The sequence below is a fragment of the Triturus cristatus genome, chromosome 3_1 (genome assembly GCF_964204655.1).
Source record: "Triturus cristatus chromosome 3_1, aTriCri1.1, whole genome shotgun sequence".
In the NCBI taxonomy this organism is placed as follows: domain Eukaryota; kingdom Metazoa; phylum Chordata; class Amphibia; order Caudata; family Salamandridae; genus Triturus; species Triturus cristatus.
Genome location: NC_140583.1, coordinates 757,713,328 through 757,731,879, shown reverse-complemented (window position 1 = coordinate 757,731,879; position 18,552 = coordinate 757,713,328). Strand labels below are relative to the sequence as shown.

General features: G+C 43.5%; 1 protein-coding gene across 7 annotated transcripts in view; it reads right to left on the bottom strand.

Moving 5' to 3' along the window:
- Positions 1 to 18,552, bottom strand: part of BRSK2 (BR serine/threonine kinase 2) — a 672,447-nt gene that overhangs the window by 155,987 nt on the left and 497,908 nt on the right. For all 7 annotated transcript variants that reach the window (XM_085644912.1, XM_085644916.1, XM_085644913.1 and 4 more), the window contains exons 7-10: positions 17,785 to 17,853; positions 16,891 to 17,037; positions 8,362 to 8,393; positions 4,832 to 4,996 (exon numbers count right to left, since the gene is read on the bottom strand). In XM_085644912.1, the coding sequence (XP_085501038.1) occupies positions 4,832 to 4,996; positions 8,362 to 8,393; positions 16,891 to 17,037; positions 17,785 to 17,853 (413 nt within the window). The remainder of the gene's footprint in view (positions 1 to 4,831; positions 4,997 to 8,361; positions 8,394 to 16,890; positions 17,038 to 17,784; positions 17,854 to 18,552) is intronic.

Genomic DNA, 18,552 nt, shown 5'->3' with positions numbered 1-18,552 from the left:
TGGCCCTAAGGCAGTGAACCAGGGAGGTGGGCAACCTGAACCTAGAAGTACGTCTTCAATTTGTGTATAGTAAGGTGGTGCAGCTGTTCATCCCTGACTGCCTATTTCTTTGTTTATGTGTATTCTTCGCCTCTTCGTCCACTCGTCCCTAGTTATAAAGACGGTTCGTCCATCAGAGGTTCAATATCCATCACAGAAATCCTTCTTCTCTAATAAAGGTTTAAAAATTCCTTATATTTTCCACACATGGCCATCAATGCATCACATGGTTCTAAGAATATAAACTGAGCAATGCTGATAAAGGCAAAGTGGTCATGCTGTCATCAGCCTAAAAGACAAACATTGAGATGGCCTGCAGTAGTCTATAGTGATAGAAATGAATGAAGAACTGTCTAAGCACTGTATGCTTCAGAGAACTGAAACTATTAACAATTCAAAAGAGGCCATGGTAAAGAGGCAGAATACGAGCTATCATAGCTCAAGCCCTATAGGAACCCGCTGCGGTATCAAACAAAACAAGCATTATCAAAGCCAACAGAGCTGACCTTATTTTTTACAATCATAGGAAAATATTACGCTTATTGGTGAAAAGAAAAGGTACTGTTGGCTTTGAATAACTGTGACCTGAAGGCATTGGACTTTATTCAGAGTTTGGCACAGGAGAACATCTGCCTGAGTTGTGGATATCTGGTGGATATTCGGATGTTCCTTCCCCTATATTTTAGGTGCCATCAGCATCAACACACTCTTAAAACAGACAGCGGGGTAATCATCACTATTTGGAGAATGTCCCACATGCACCAAACTCTAAATAAGGTCAATAGTAAAAAGACAAAAACGAAAGAAGTGTAAGAAAAAAACGTAAAGAATGGAAAGTAAAAAGCATTGGCAAAGTAAAGTATTGGCCCACCAGCCCTGGCCCAGAGTGCACTTCTTTTTACCAAGATGTGCACATGTGATCAGGTAAAATGATTTAATTCTGCAAGTGAGCCAATGGCTGAACGGGTTGGTCCACTTCACAATGCCGTATGCTGTGGTGGGAGGAAACAAAATGTGAGCAACAGCTGATCAGCCCAATGCATGAACAGTGATGACCCAAAGCCCGTCCATGTATGCATGTGTGTATGTTTTATCATTTATTTCACCACACAAGCTTGGCGAGTGAGCGAATTCTGTATCTGGGTCGGACCAAAAAGACAAAAACAAAGCTCTCTGACAATATCAAGTCATATGAAAAGGAAAACTAAACGGAGGGTAATCTACGAAGGAACTGTCTCTGACCCATACATGTTAGAAAGGACTTGCAAGATGGCAAAAAAGACAAAAAAACTTGCATTTTAAATTAATCGATTCTGAAATGAGCATGAAGTTTATCGTTCACCAGCAAGCCTTCAAAAATGACTGTAAAGTTTCATATATAACTCACACAAAAGAGGGTCCAGGGAAGAACTAAGCTACCTAATAGAAACTTCTATCCTATATATCTTCCATAGCTAATATTACTCACATATAATATAGGGTAGCGCTACTAAAAAAACTATGGACTACCCATATTGCTGGGCATAACCCGGTTATGGACGAAAACCCTCACTCACCTGAGGGTGACATGCTTCATCAATGGGTTCCTCCAACAACCGGGGACCGCAAGGTACCCTGTGTGAGCAACGACTTTACCCAAGAGGGAAGGAGCAGGAGTGCAAAGCACGTGTTGGTTCTACCAACTCGATATGGTAAGGAGGGGCAGAGTGCAAAGTAATAGGACGAAAAGTGAAAAGTGTGATTAAAAACTATCTACATTGGAGCAACAGCTTTATTCTTCCTGCCTATGTGATAGTAATTAAAATGCAAGTGAGTATAGGGTTAAAAATAAATACCCTATCTATTGATCACCATGTTTCTGCCCAAATGACATTGCTGTTCAAGGCATTCATCAGGGCTCTGTAAAACAATAATAAAACATGTCTTGACAGTTTTCAAAATCTTTCACCCGTGTAAACCATAGCCCAAAATAAATGTGAATTGAATATTTCTTATTTCTTACCTAAAGCATATTGTGTATGTGTCAACTCAACCTCCTGCAGAGTCTCACACCATGTCAGATATGCTATTAGGAAATGTAGATTTATGAACTTATTAGCATAATGGATCAAGCTCATATTACAAACATCAACGTATTACAACATTGAAAAACCCCAAGAAAAACAATGGGTGGTAACCAAGGACTGTACCTCTTAAAAAAGGGGGGGGAAGTATAGTCATCAAATAGCTGTTGCTATATATAGTATGCTGGCCGAAAACTTTGTTTATTGATTCGTTTTCACTATGTATGATTATTTGTATAATAGTAATAAAGTGTAGAGCCCCTACGATATAAGGAGTAAACCTGAACTCTATTGTTAATCTAAAACCACTCGTGCTAGCCCCTGGGTGCAACTCAACTAGTGGCTTCTAGTCCCGGTAATAGTTAAGAAACTTATGCCCCGTGATCGGTAAACTTTGCAGTTTTTACTCACGGGGCATGCGTTTCTTTACTATTACCGGGACTAGAAGCCACTAATTGAGTTGCTAATAAGTTCATAAATCTACATTTCCTAATAGCATATCTGACATTGTGTGAGACTCTGCAGAAGGTTGAGTTGACACATACACAATATGCTTTAGGTAAGAAATAGGAAATATTAAATTCACATTTATTTTGGGCTATGGTTTACACAGGTGAAAGTTTTTGAAAACTGTCAAGACATGTTTTATTATTGTTTTACAGAGCCCTCTGACCCATCATGTTGATCGACCTTGCGCTTGATGGTCAAGAAATTGAGGCCTAAGTATTTTACTATGATTTATGCACTGATATAGCAGAGTGGCTGTCTTTTGATCCTGATGAATGCCTTGAACAGCAATGTCATTTGGGCAGAAACATGTTGATCAATAGATAGGGTATTTATTTTTATCCTTATACTCACTTGCATTTTAGTTACTATCACATAGGCAGGAAGAATAAAGTTGTTGCCCCATGTAGATAGTTTTTAATCACACTTTTCACTTTTCGTCCTATTACTTTGCACTCTGCCCCTCCTTACCATATCGAGTTGGTAGAACCAACACAGGCTTTGCACTCCTGATCCTTCCCTCTTGGGTAAAGTCGTAGAACACAGGGGGTACCTTGCGGTCCCCGTGTGTTGGAGAAACCCAATGATGAAGCATCTCACCCCTGAGTGAGGGTTTTCGTCCATAACCGGGCTATGCCCAGCAATATGGTTAGTCCATAGTTTTTTTAGTAGCGCTACCCTATATTATATGTGAGTAATATTAATGTGAATTTTCACAGCCATGACTGATATTAAAACCACTCTGAAAGTGTAACGTGGCAAAAAACAGGAGAGCAACTTCTTTTTCTGTTTCTTTGCGCTAATCCATTAAAAAAAATGCACAGATGCAAAGTGGGTGTAAAACTTGCAGTGAAAATTTCATTGACATCAATATGTTTTTCCACCCACAAAGAAAACTTGGATCTAAATTACATCAACAGTGTGATAGTTTGTTTATGATTAACTATTAATCTAAATAGCTGTCCTTGAAAAATTGAATATTTTCAATCGATATTTGGGCTAAAATTATATAGACTACACGACATAAAGGAAGGTGAAGGGTCTTGTTTAAAGTGTGACTGGCAGGCCCACCTGCAGCTGGGACACGAAAGAACAGCCCCTGGCGATCTGCCATATTTAAAGTGTCCCACTGACAGGGCCGTTTTTTTTGGGGGGGAGGGGGTCCCATAAAAGCTGCTTCGTCGGTGAAAGCAAACAGCTTTGGTTGGTCCACAGTGTCACAGTGGCAGGGTGGGCATGCTACAATTATTTGTTTCCAAAAGATAAGCCCTTCAAAGTCGCGAGAGTGCACTGCAAATTGTCTCCTGCTTGGCCATGTGCAGAGCCTGCTGCACGTGGGCAAACACATGCATAGCTGATCTGGCTGGGCAGGGGTTAGTGCAGGGCTAAGCGCACAAAAATAACCTAAAATCCCCACCTTGTGGTCAAAAAGGCATACACATTTTATATTGTTGTTTTTCATTCTTAGCTTGAAACCTGCCTGTAAAGAGTTGTCTTTGTAGAATGTCTGCCTTCTGCAAAGACAAGGTGCATTTTTTCTTTCAAAGTCAAATTTAGCGTGGATGCACTGATGCACCTTTTCCCATACTGCTACCCCCAACGCTGCAGTGGCAGCATTGCTTACTACACACCTTGCAGGGCCAAAGTTCATTCCATGTCCCCAGTCAATACTAGTGCGTTCTGAGATGACGGGCAACCATATACAATACTTTTTCATTATATTTTTGGCCCTCCAAAGAGAATCTGAATGAACTGTTCCAAAAATAATATATGCATACATATGCTTAATAAAATGGACACTTTATAATAACCTGGACTTTTGACAGTGCTAAAAGCACAACTAAAGTTGTTTTTTTGTTTGGTTTTGTTGATATTGGCACTGAATTCAAAATGTGGGTGTGCACTGTGAGAAATAATCTGTAGGTTCTTAAAATCATGCATCTCCGAGGAAGTCCAACAGCTGTGTTAGCTTGGAAAATAAACACTTCCCCACCCCAAAGAGGCGACTCTTTCTCAGTGAGGTAGAGGAGTCAATCCACATGAAGACTGGATTCCAGGAGATCCTTTGTGGGGGTCACAGGAATGCAAAACAGTAGTTGAGCCTGCACTGCTGTTGGCCCTGTGGCCCACTGGAAGACTTATCATCCCACCGCAACCCACGTGAGATGTGCCAACTCAACCCGCTACCTTGTTAAAAAGTTACAAACACAGCCGCGTCTTACTCCTCTGAAAGCAGGTCTTGCAAGAGCTTGTTGCGATCCCGGAAGCAGCCGAGGGAATGCATGGAGTCCAGAACATCCGGGTCTATGTCCTCCAGGGACGGCAGGGACCGGATCTGCACCTTCCGCGGCGTGGGCTGCTCAGGTTCCGGCTCGTTCTTCCCACCACTGCAAGGAGGAGAGTAGGCTCAGTTTGTGCAACGCTATTGCTGACAAATCCATTGGACACTGCACTGCACAATGTACACCCACGCACCAAATCCCTAAGGGATCTCTTTCAGAAATAAGGATAAAGAGCGCCCACTCCTTCAAGGGGGCCGAACTTCAAGTTTAAGACACGTGGAAGAAAGACTTTTTCATGGCAAATCCCTACTGAAGGTCTCCCGTTGTTCAATTTCCTGCTGTAGTTCATTTAAAAGCATCAGAATTAGGTGAGCGAGCATGGGCTTCATTGTAATGCACCCTATACCCCAAAACATGGTCGTGTGCTTGAGGACTAGAATGGAAAGGAGTTTGGTGGGAGTCAGAAGCAAACACTAAACTATATCAGTCCAGACCAGACTGATCGGGACCTGGAAAAAGAAGTCAGGTAAGTTACCAGAAGCCCAAGTAGTATTGGGGGCTATTCATGGTTTTCAACTGCTCTAACAGGCATTTCTGTCAGGATCCTAATATTTCAATGGTTTGTTATCACCCTCACAGCAAAGGTGAGAACCTGGGAAAACCAATCAGGTTCAACGCTGACTATGTGGTTGGGGGAGGTTTAGACACCCTAGGCTTGGAGCATCTGGAGTGACATCTGGTAAAGGATGGAGGCGATATCGAACCCAGTACTACGTTACAGGGTCGAATGATTCCAGGAGCTGACATGCCTTCCCTCCATTTTCGCCTTTGCTATCTGATGAATTTTAGCAAGACCCTGCTAGGTGGAGTTGCTAGGAAGTGGGTGGGGTGGGAGGGGCAAGGTAAGGGTCAACTGCAACAGAAAATTACAATGCACTGGATACATTTATAGAACAGGAAGACAACCTGGGGGACGGACTCTGAGTAGTAATATTGCAATTCCATCACCAAGAAGCTTGAAGAGTTGCAAGCCCTGTGATTTTGCAACTGCTAAATAGCTTATTAGTGTGTATTAATACTAAAACCATTTTGGGATTCGGTAAGTACTTACCGAAGTGCAAAATGGGTTTAGAAATGCATACCACACCGCAGTTTGGAAGGGGCAGAATTGGCGCATCTTTTCCAAACTGCGATTTGGAATGCTAGCCCTCCATAGTTTGCAACCGCACTTTCAGCTGCTAACCATTAATGGGTTATTGACTCCAGAATGGCAGTGGTAATCCGTTCACAAACAAGTTTTTTTTTACATTCACGAGGGAAACCCTTTAAAAAGAAGTGTGTTTATTTCTTTTTTTAATGCAGCACTGTTTCCTTTAAAGAACATGGGCTGCATTAAAATAAATACATTTAACGAATGATTGCAGTCAAGGAGCTCTGTGACACGGAGTAAGTTTCAATTTGCAGCCTATCTCTTGAATACTAATGAGGTAGGCTGCATTGAGGCCCACTCCAAATCCTCATTTTGCGAACAGAGCTATTAATACGTAGGTCGGTTTCCAGAATAATTTCGTGGTTTCCAATCTATGTACATCGGCCGTATGTATGTAAGGCTGTGTGTCACTTTGGATCATAATGAGTTGCTTCTTTTTTAATTTACTTCGTCCCCTCTCAGGTGGTCTGTTAAGGCCCAACAGCATGCTAAAATATGGATTTTGGACATATGGCTACAAATTTGCAATTACGATTAAAGCGTGTATCAGAGATCAACACAAGCAAAACTTCCAGTCACCAGCAGCGTTCTTGGCATTGTACAGAGAGAAAACTTCCGGTAACATGCAGCATTCTGGGCATTGTGCAGAGAGAAAACTTCCGGTAACATGCAGCATTCTGGGCATTGTGCAGAGAGAAAAATAACATGCAGCATTCTGGGCATTGTGCAGAGAGAAAACTTCCGGTAACATGCAGTATTCTGGGCATTGTGCAGAGAGAAAACTTCAGGTAACATGCAGCATTCTGGGCATTGTGCAGAGAGAAAACTTCAGGTAACATGCAGCATTCTGGGCATTGTGCAGAGAGAAAACTTCCGGTAACATGCAGCATTCTGGGCATTGTACAGAGAGAAAACTTCCGGTAACATGCAGCATTCTGGGCATTGTGCAGAGAGAAAAATAACATGCAGCATTCTGGGCATTGTGCAGAGAGAAAACTTCAGGTAACATGCAGTATTCTGGGCATTGTGCAGAGAGAAAACTTCAGGTAACATGCAGCATTCTGGGCATTGTGCAGAGAGAAAACTTCAGGTAACATGCAGCATTCTGGGCATTGTGCAGAGAGAAAACTTCCGGTAACATGCAGCATTCTGGGCATTGTGCAGAGAGAAAAATAACATGCAGCATTCTGGGCATTGTGCAGAGAGAAAACTTCAGGTAACATGCAGTATTCTGGGCATTGTGCAGAGAGAAAACTTCCGGTAACATGCAGCATTCTGGGCATTGTGCAGAGAGAAAAATAACATGCAGCATTCTGGGCATTGTGCAGAGAGAAAACTTCCGGTAACATGCAGCATTCTGGGCATTGTGCAGAGAGAAAAATAACATGCAGCATTCTGGGCATGGTGCAGAGAGAAAACTTCAGGTAACATGCAGTATTCTGGGCATTGTGCAGAGAGAAAACTTCAGGTAACATGCAGTATTCTGGGCATTGTGCAGAGAGAAAACTTCCAGTAACATGCAGCATTCTGGCATTGTGCAGAGAGAAAAATAACATGCAGCATTCTGGGCATTGTGCAGAGAGAAAACTTCAGGTAACATGCAGTATTCTGGGCATTGTGCAGAGAGAAAACTTCCGGTAACATGCAGCATTCTGGGCATTGTGCAGAGAGAAAAATAACATGCAGCATTCTTGGCATTGTGCAGAGAGAAAACTTCAGGTAACATGCAGTATTCTGGGCATTGTGCAGAGAGAAAACTTCCGGTAACATCCAGCATTCTGGGCATTGTGCAGAGAGAAAACTTCAGGTAACATGCAGTATTCTGGGCATTGTGCAGAGAGAAAACTTCCGGTAACATGCAGCATTCTGGGCATTGTGCAGAGAGAAACTTCCGGTAACATGCAGTATTCTGGGCATTGTGCAGAGAGATACTTCCGGTGACATGCAGCATTCTGGGCATTGTGCAGAGAGAAAACTTCCGGTAACATGCAGCATTCTGGGCATTGTGCAGAGAGAAACCACCGGTAACATGCAGCATTCTGGGCATTGCAGAGAGAGAATGGAGAAGATCTCTGTCCCCTGAATCAGGCGAAGAAGCACATCGTCAGGAGTATACATCTGGGATATGGCGATGGTCCACCGACCCTACTGACTGAGCATCTCCACAATTCCCCTCAGTTCCACTAACTCTGCACAGACACACATGCGCTCTAAACAAATGGGCATTACAAGGAAGCATACAAGGAGCAATTGTACTTACATATACCATATGTGTTTCTGAATGTTTTCTAGCTGCAAAGCAAGAGAAAACAAGTCGTCAGCCACGGTAAAGAGATACACTGGATAAAATATGGATATATTTTATGGTTAGGTAACAGAGTTCATTCAATTGACTGATGGCAAAAATGAGGTGAATGTGTAATGCTATGACATTCACAGTTTGCCATGTTTTCAGTCTTTTGTCCAGCACATACCACAACCAAGAGACACTACAGCGCCGCAGAGATTTACATTTACGTACAGTTCCAACATTGCAATCTCCTCAAAGGTGAGGGAGCTGCACAGACGTCCAGCTAATTTCAAACAAACGCGCCATTTCTAGCCCCAATGCTAGGAGTCACTATGCTAGCATTCGGAAAGTTTAATCAGATATATTTTCCCACTGTCTGCGTCACTGAAAGCTGATGTTTGTTAAAAAAAAGAGAATGGGCCCACCAGATGTCGGCTCCAAAAGTTACCCCAGAAAACTATTGCTCGGAAGTTCTAGGTCACCCTGACAAGATAGCATGAACGTGGCTGATCATAATGCGAAGATACATCTAAAGCGAAGACAACACTCACGTACGTCATTTAGGGGTCACAGCGGCGACCCCTGGATTAGCCCTTGCAACCCCTGGCACCGCCTTTGTAAAACTTGGCCTTGGAGGCTGCAAAATCAGTGCCAGGAAAACTGGGGCAGCTCGTCCTTATGGGTGCTGGTTGAGGCTCCACTCTCCTGGCTTTATGTGAATAATAGTATATTAGTTGTAATAAAATGGAGTATAATTAGCGGGAATTGGACCTTTCCTGGCGGCTGAGGTAAGTACAAAAGTGAGTGAGTGGGAATGAGTGTGAGTGAGTGAGTGTAAGTGAGAGTGAGTTCGGATGTGGTTTTACACTTGTGAGTCTGATGTTTGCTCTGGCATCTTGAGATGATTCTCGTCTCATGGAGGCACCCACGGCAAAATACCAGAGCTGGCAATCCTTAGCATGACAGGCACCGGCGATGAAATAACGACAGACTAGCGTTGTTCTTGTCATCATGATAAAATACCGGTATTGCTATTGGCATACCGGAGGCAATCACTTTTTGTCATAAAGAGCACCTGTGGAAAATGCTGAGCTGGCAAGCTTGAGAACAATCTTGGCTTGGGAGCACCTGTGGCACAATGCTGGTACTAGCACACTGGAGATGATTATTGTTATGAGGGAGGAAAACAGTGGCAAAGGAGAGGGGGTAAACATAACAAGATGCGGACCCCAGCATACTGAGGTAACCTTTAACAAAAGGGACACTCGTGGTATGTGGATGGCATAAATGGCAGCAGTCCGACTCTGGTATATTGTATGTCAGGGAATTCATGACAAAATGCTGGCCTTGGCACAATGGATTTTTTCGGACACATGGGACACTCATAGCACATTTCGAAAAAATGGAGTCATCTCCTGGGGAGTGTCAGGTTTCATTGGCTTGCCTCGCCATGGATGTGTCTGTATGGGAGTGTTATATTACTCATGCCATTATTATGGAACTTCAGCGAAGTCACCTAATGTGATGTCATCAGGCCTAAGATCCTGTGAGATGCCCTCTTGGGGAAAGGTCAAAGGCATGTGATGCCACCACCGGTGATGTCATTAAGGCAAAGGAGCATGTGATGTCACTTCTGATACCCCCGGCATTTGGTTTAATTGACGTCCTTGATTGATAATCAGAGCACCCTAGCAACATCTGAGGAGCAAAGCTGCTATGAATGATGATCCTTCATCAGTTCTGAGCACTTGAGATATCTAGTAGTCAGGTTTAGTGGCAAGGGCCTGGAGGGCGAGTGACCAAGTAAGAGCAGTGCAACAGCCGCTCATCCTTGGTGGCCGGTTCAGGGTTGCCGCTGCTCTGAGGGACATGGGGTAGCTGAACTGCTGACCGTTCACTGTGAAAACGGCTGTGGCATGGGGCTGACCCGAGGAGATTTACAATTACACCCTACTACTAATGTACGGCCATGCCTCTTAGCACAAGGTGGTGTGCCTCAGCAAGGGTGAGGAGTTGGGTGAGGAGTTGGCCTAATGGCTAGGGTGGTCAACCTTTAATCTGGGGAACTGGGTTGGAGTCTCGGCAATGACGCTGAACATCCTGTGATTCTGGGCAATCACTTAATCTACTCATGCCTAACAAAAATGAATGTGTCCTCATGTAATGCAACTGGTGCTATGTAAAGCCCTCTGATACCCGGTTCGGGTCAAGTTTGCGCTATATAAAACTCTGTTAAAAAAAAAAAGGATCCATTGATAAATTGTGACACTGGCATTTTGTTTGTCTAGCATTGTGCTGATAACAGATCTCCAACCATGTTTCCTGGTTCGCTTGTGGCTACATTCTCATGCTGCCATTCAACAGACTTGGGCGCAGCAATTTTCTTCCCTGGACATAGCAACTCACTTTTTGTGGTTTAGCTTTGTTGCATGCCAATCAAAGGCCTCGAGGTGTGATACGTGGGGCACATGCTGGCTAGGAGAAGAATGGGTTCTTTCGAAGAAGCAGTACAGTCACACCACATTGGGCAGATCGTGCATTGGGGGCAGGGCGTGCCAGAAGTCATACTTTAACAAACTTCGAAAAACTACTGTCAGTGGCTGGGGCTTTACCCTTCGAGGCAGCCAAGGGGTGCGGAAGGACGATCATGGGGTGTTGCCAGTATATTTCCGTAATTGTGTTTCACACACGGCATTTGTTCATTCTGTCCTCTTTCGCCCCATGAATGGATTGAAGAGAAACCATGTTGTGCCTGAGATTTAGGTCTTCGGGACTAGCGACAGTAGAAAGCGCTACCTCATTTATACTCCAAATGGCAGAGCATAGTTCTGAGTGCTAGCACTAATGGAGACCATTGGTCAGTAGCAAAAGGCTGTGCAAGTTATACGGCTGCAAAGGTATTTTATTTTGTACCTACTGGTGGGAGTCATTTGCTTTTCTTTTCTTTTAGTTAATGAATCGGTCCCTACTTTATGTTTTTGTAAGTTACCCTCTGCGGAGTGCAAAGAGAGTTTCAGGCAGACATAAGGCTTTGGTAACCTGAAGATCAGAGGCTACATCAGCCACTGCTCAGGCATTTCTGAAAATCAGTAACACTTTTCCGAAGTTCCTGGGAATATGAGACTTCATAAGGAAAGTATAAACATCAAAGCTTAAAAACTTAAATATACTACTGAAAAAATGATAAAAGCAACAATCAACAGTTTTTTAAAATGATAACAGTGGCTGCTGGCAGAGATCAGAGGTGGGGAGGCGGGGCTGTGGGTGGCTTGGGGGATGAGGGCTGTCAATATTTTTTTTTTAAACTTACCTCTTCGCTGCGTCTCTCGGCCGTTGCCATACCTCTCCTCCGTCTTCCCAGGAAGGAACAGGAAGCACATAAAGGCTCCCCTGACCAATCACAACGCTGCTATGCAGCGTTGTGATTGGTCTGAGCACTGTGGTTCCATGCTCAGCCAGGCAATGAGAGCCTGGGCATGTTCTCTACCCAGGCTGGAGAACATGCAAAGTACGCATGACTGTTTGGCCGGTGCGACTGGGCAGGCCAATCTGTCATTGCGCACTTACAGTGTGCCCACCACTCTTACCCCCTGCTCTAAGAGCAGAGCAGCCCCACCCTGCAAAGACTCCCGCAGCAGGAACACATAAAATGATAATAACAATCAGTTATCATTTTATTTTTCCTTTATTTCCACTGCTGAAAGCAGTGGGCGATGCTCCTTCGCCTTAGCGGAGGAGCCGCCACTGAATAATACTGGATTTAGAGTGAGCGAAAGTACCAACACTGGACGTCATTTCTGGAGGTATTCTTTATAAAGCCACTACAATCTTCCCTTAACATGCTTATTTGGCAAGTATGAATTGTGAAAATGTATAGAAAGCGCAACTAAATGTCAATCTTTGTCTAATTTTCATGGAATACCACAATGTTTTAGTTTACTCCCAATATTTAACATTCCACATATGAATTGTGAGAAAATAGTAGTTGATATGATGTTTGTGGGCCTTAACCAAATGTGCTTACTCAAGAGGGTCTTGGCTTAAACAACTTTGCTGTAAGTGTATGTAGATAGCATTGTCTAGCCCAGGGAGCGCGCCTTTTTAAAGCGAACTGGCACAGCTCCTTATAAACAAATCTCTGGCTTCAAGGATTTCCTTACTGGAGATACTAATGAGGTGTCAACTTTTGCAGGATTCAGCTGGAATCAATAGCAGAATAATTAACCCTTTTCAGTTAACCCTAGGCACTGAAGTGCATCAGAAGATGTTGCTGGTTTATTACCCTAGGTACCCATGGAAAGGCCGACTAGTGCAAGCTGAAGCTTTTTACTTACTAAACTGACATCAGCAGGCAGTTTTAAAAGGTAGCTGGCTTGTTTGCTCCAGTTTTATTGAAACAAATTCTCTTTTTCTAACACTATAGTCCCAGATGAGCTTAAGAGAGTGGGAGAGTCTCTCCTTCTCAGTAAATACAATCTTTATTCCATGAGACCATCAATTTCTATCGAATTTTCAACCTACCCTACCGAGATATGCTTATTACTTAAAAGGCCACCATGCAGCAACAAAAGATAGCAGAAGCACATACCTCTAGTGTTCTTTCTAGGCTGTATTTAGACCTGGTATGGGGTATAAAGACTATCGTGTGCGGCAATAAATAACCCCTCCAAGTAGTGCTTGTCCAATGAGTCCGTGCCTTGATTGTGCTCGATCTCTCAGCGGCATCGGACGCTTGACCAAGACATCTTCTTGGCACACAAGGCAAGATTTGGTGTTGTGGGTGCAGTTATCACACAAAAGAAGTCTTTTTTTTAGGCAGATCACAATTACTGCTCTGTCCATTCCCACAAAAATTTCAATCCCAGAACTGAGGTTGGCCCCCAAGATCTTATTTTACTCTCCCTGTGCCCAATCCTTCCGTCCGGCCACTGACAGGCCATGTTTATTTATGAGGCCTTTATTTATTTGCCTATGCAAAGGGCCCTCAATTTTGTTTTTGTCTGAATTATTAAATTCATTTTAACATATTGTGCACCGTACTTTCACCTCAGAGCTGTAAGCCTTTGGATAAAATCCTTTAAAAAGAAAATACGTATGAGAGACACAAGTTAAGTTTGACTTTGGGTAAGAATCAGGGGAAAGGGGAACAATGAGATCTGCACCAGAGGCTTGGCTTCATGGCCATTTCCTGTGCCACTTCTAATGATCCCCAAATCACATTGGGGAGTCATCATGACAGTGAGTTGTCTATTCAGCCCGAGATTAATGCTGTTGTCAAATAAAAAGCTTGAGGAAAGAGTTGCTACGTCTAACTGACCAGCACCTGACTACTGTTGCTTCATCTGCGATGGCGTCCAGACCAGGATATTGCAAATCGTCTATATTCAGGCCTTCTGAAGCATCTGCTGTCACGCCTAAAACCAGGACACAAAATGGTGGCTCGACTTTTTTATTGATTTAATCCCAGGGAACCTTCCTCCCTCGAACCTACATAGTTGGACTGAATTCCAGCTGAACGTTCCATCACGTCCTTAAGGCTGTCCATCGATAAGGATCTGCCTTGCACACTAACCAGTTTAACCATTATCGCCCCAGTGGCTCCCTTCTCTCAGACCAGGGCTTGCACTTTACCTGGGAGAGAAGTGAAAATCAGGACACAAAGCCAATGGTGATGTACACTATGCTATATAAATTGAAATTATTACTTGTTTATTTCCCCAAGTGAGTCATTTGTGAAAGGAAAAGTGCAGGTGAGCGAAGCACTGCTCAGCAGCCCGTGCCGGTGCAATTAAACATCATCGCACTGAATACCAAGGGTAATAGTCTTAAATCCACCTCTTGCCTCTTTAGTCCACTACCGGACACTCCCTGCTCCTTTTACTCACTCGTACAGGTTCCTGCTTTCTCCTTTTGTGACGGGTTTTCTGTCTTTCTCTTACTCGGTCTTACTTTGTTTTCCCTCTCTTGCTCTTGGAAAATGTCTGATGTGGAAAAATAGGTGCCGGTGGCTCCCACTGGCAACCACTGTCTCAAATTAAGCACTGCTTCCCCCTATTCACTTAGCTACAGAATCATGATCAGTGCTGTGTTTAAAAGCTAGTTTTGAGATCTGTATGAGTACATTCTGTTTTGCTATGCACAAACTCTCATATCAGCTTCCATCCAAGTATGGAAGCCGTTTATCCATTCAGTACAAGCACTGCATACAATGTTGGATAAATATGCATCAGACCCGAACAGAATCGCAATTCTGGAGCAGAGAAGGAGTGTAAAAGGGACGCTAAGTTACAATTGTAATTTGGTATGGTATGTATTCAATGGTTTGCGAATGCAGTTGTATTTGCAAACAATTGACCAGTTACAAAGACCTCAAAGAAAGTAGTAACTGATTTGGAAAGGGGAAACTATCCCAACAGGACCCTTTACCCTTTGAGGATCGTGTTGGGCAACCACGGGGGGAGCAGGCAGTGGTCCACATGATGTCTTTCTGGATGGGAAACCTTTTTTATAGTACCACCTGTTCCTGTAAGGAACATGGGCCGCTTTTGTAAGGTTTTTGGTTTTGAAATACCAAGACAGGTATGTTTGTCTGCTGTCCTTTGTAGCCCACCATTCCTGTGTTTGAAGCCAATCACGTGGGCTTGCAAATAGCGACATGCCAAACTAACATTCATTAAGGAGGCCAATCTGTGATTACCCCGCTCCCCTCCCCTATGATTTTGCAGCATGAGCTCTTAGGACATAGGTCACAATGCAAATTCATAGACAGGTTGCAATTTGTGACTACCTTTTTGTGATCAGTCTTTTCGTACATCTGGTCCTGGGTTAACACTTCTGCCTAACTGCATGCTGTTGAAGTTGCAAGCAGGACAATCACACAACTTGTTGCGCTTTAGTGGCACTGTGGACTGTGGCATTTTGATTCTCTAGCAGCACTCCCTCCACTACACATCTACCAGAGATAATTTATGGTTGCCATTCATAGTGCTAAGCGAGCAGGTAGCCATAATGCCGCATGGGTTACTCAAGGTACTCTCAGTGGTTTATTCAATTTCCTCCATTAATATGGATTTTCCCAGAGTCCTGAGATCTAGACCAGGGTTTCATTGTCCATCAAATATGGCTCCCTCTGTGTCCAAGACAGGCAAACAATAGGTAGAAACATAATTGAAACCCGACTGACTGTTGAGTTAGCCCTCGACTAACTACAAAATGTGACAAAGGGAGTGACGTTTAATCCCTTATAGAAAGCTTTACAAGCCTTCACTAAATAAAATTAGGGAGTTAATAACACATTTAAAAAGACAATTGCTCTGTGGGTGGTACGAACAGTGTCTTCACGCTGAACACAACTCACACCTCTGCCATCCCGCAATAAACACTTTTCAGTCAATACTTCTTCAGGGACTTTTCCAGATGTGGTAACTGATGCTAGAATTACCCTTTTGGGCCAATTGGTATTTGTATCAGGCTGCTGAGAGGCCTGAAACAGGTGAATGAAGTTCACCATGTGAATGTCTTCAATGTATTTACAAGAATTACATATATGCTACGTGTATATATATATATCTGGAGGAGGTGCTATGTGCTGACTAGCACTTGGTTTGGGAATCTTTGTAGAATCAGCAGCTTTGTCTATATATTCCCAGGCCTGTGAAACCACAAGGATATGAAGCAATGTTGTCATTGTGAATTCAGAGTCATAAATGTGGTACTGAAATGCTGGGTGCGTCAGCACCTTTCATCCTTACCTTTCCAACGTTAAGCTATAGATGAAGCCAAGTACAAGAAATCATTCCATTTGGGAAAATCTTTTGGTATCATTGCCAAGTTCCTATTCACCGTTGAATGTTACCTTGCTCAAGTGGGCTACCTGGGGTCTCTTACGATGAGTTGAAGACATTGGTCGCAAGGTACACATAGGAATTGTAACACCCGGGCCCAGCAAACTCTGATTGTTCTGGATATTTTCTACAACTTCTGCAACCTAGTAGCCTACTCAAGCCTACTTTGGGCCAGTGTAGCAGTTATTCATTGATCAGTTTCCATGGCAAATAGAAACTATAATCCCTAGAAGACAATAATAAATAAGCACGTTCTGCAGCCTTCCTCCAGTCGACATCAACATTTGACGGCAAGTAATTCACAGCTTTACCTGGATGCTGGGCCATCTCTTCCCATGTCAAAGAATCCAGTCCATCTTCACCCATTGCTGCTATTGTAGCCCTGCATACTTCTACTATAGTTCAGGCTGACAATGTGGATATGTTCTACTGTAATGGCGGTATACTTTCACTTTCACTGTACAGTGTGTTGCAATGTCATTATAGCCACAGCTCGTGTGCACACAGCTGGACATGGCCTGAGAAAAGGTGAATCTGAACCGCTTTCATTTTTCTCAAATTTATCCGATCTCATATATTCTGGCAGTTGAGCTGCATCATAATCAAAGGTTTACCCCATAAGTCTGAATATTAATATTCAATGGTCACAGCTTACCGTCATCCTTTTGGGCGTATCCACTTCGATCATCCCTCGCAAGAGGTTCTGGCAGTCTGGTGGGATAAAGTGGGGCATGTGGAAGACCCCCCGCTTCACCTTCTCTAGAAGTTGCCGCAAGTTGTCATCATCAAAGGGAAGTGCACCCTGTGTAAGTGAGTCCAGATTGTGGGAGAAGAAAGCAGCATGGCACACCAGGGAGATACAAGGTAGTGGGAAGAAACAGTGAGGCATATGTAGGGAGAAACAGTAAGGAGGGGGGATGAGGAGAGAGACATGCAAGGAGAGAAGAAGAAAAGGGATGAGCGAGTGAGACTTAGAGAAAGCAAGTTAAGGCAAACAAGATTATCCAGTGAGGAAAGGCAAGGTGAAAAAAGAATAAAATAAGTAACAACACCATCAAGTCAACCCCTTTTTAGAGTAGGATAGAAACTTACCCTTCCATTGAAAGACCCTTCACTATGGATGACTAAGATAGAGATAGGCCTTTACCAGAGTGAGGGATAGACAGGTTTGGAAGGAGAAACAAGAGACTGTCCGCTTCAAGTGAGATTGTACAAACATCAGGGTGAGAGGGATAGAGACATTTCTCTTTCACTGTGTGATCTGTGAAGCTTTTGCCAAAAAAGTGACAGAGGACTTCCTCTGTAGTGTGTGACAAAGTGGTCTTTGGGGTGCTTGGTACAGAGACAGACACTATCGGAGTGTTGAGCACAGAAGTGACAACGAACGGAGCTTCCACTGCAGAACAAATGGAGCTTTTCAATGAGCTAAGGGTGCCAACCCGCTCCATCCACCCTTTGACATATGCAACATGCACTAAGCCAGAGAACTTAAAAGGACAATACATTATCCATATACACATGATTTTGGAAGCTAATAAAGTGAACTTACCACTAACAGCGCAAATAAGATGACACCACAACTCCATACGTCTGCCCTCCTTCCATCGTACTTCTCTCCCTGTGTGATATTTAAAAATAAGGGTTGAGATGGGGTATGCACCGATACTCTACTCGAGAGAGAAGGCTGTTTTTAGGAGGGATGAGGAGGAACCCCCTGTAGAAGTTGCTGCCTCCCCTCCACTCCCGTGTGACTGTGCATTCCCAAGAAGCGGTCTCAGGCTGTTAACCAGAAGCTGCAGCTCTCTAGGCCTTCCTTCTTGGGGTTACCTTCAATGCAAACCTGGGTTTGGGGATGATCAGACCGAGTGGCTGTCCTGAATGTAATTCTGATGGGCTTTATGGTCTTCTCAGACTGGCTACATTAAAGTAATTGGCAACACACTACAACTAAAGTTAGGCCCCTAAAACCCATCCACAGCTACAGTCAACTAGACTGCATTTGAGCAGCAAATTTCCAATGAATGAACTCACAGAAGTGGCTGAGGATTGCTGACAGGTATCACTAGTTAAGAGGCATAGAATCATACAAAGTTGTTGAATGTTGACAATTCTTGATGATTTACCAGCATGGGTGGGTGTAAGGGAGGTGAGATGGTCCTCCCACTGAGAACTGAGATTTGGGAAGTCGAGACTGCCCCAGGTATCCTACCATATGCGAGTACCAGAAATGGAGGACGGTGCTACTTTTTATTAAGTTTTACACAAATTCAAAAAGGAAGCATGGATACTGATTCTTGAAAATCTCAGACTACTTTTT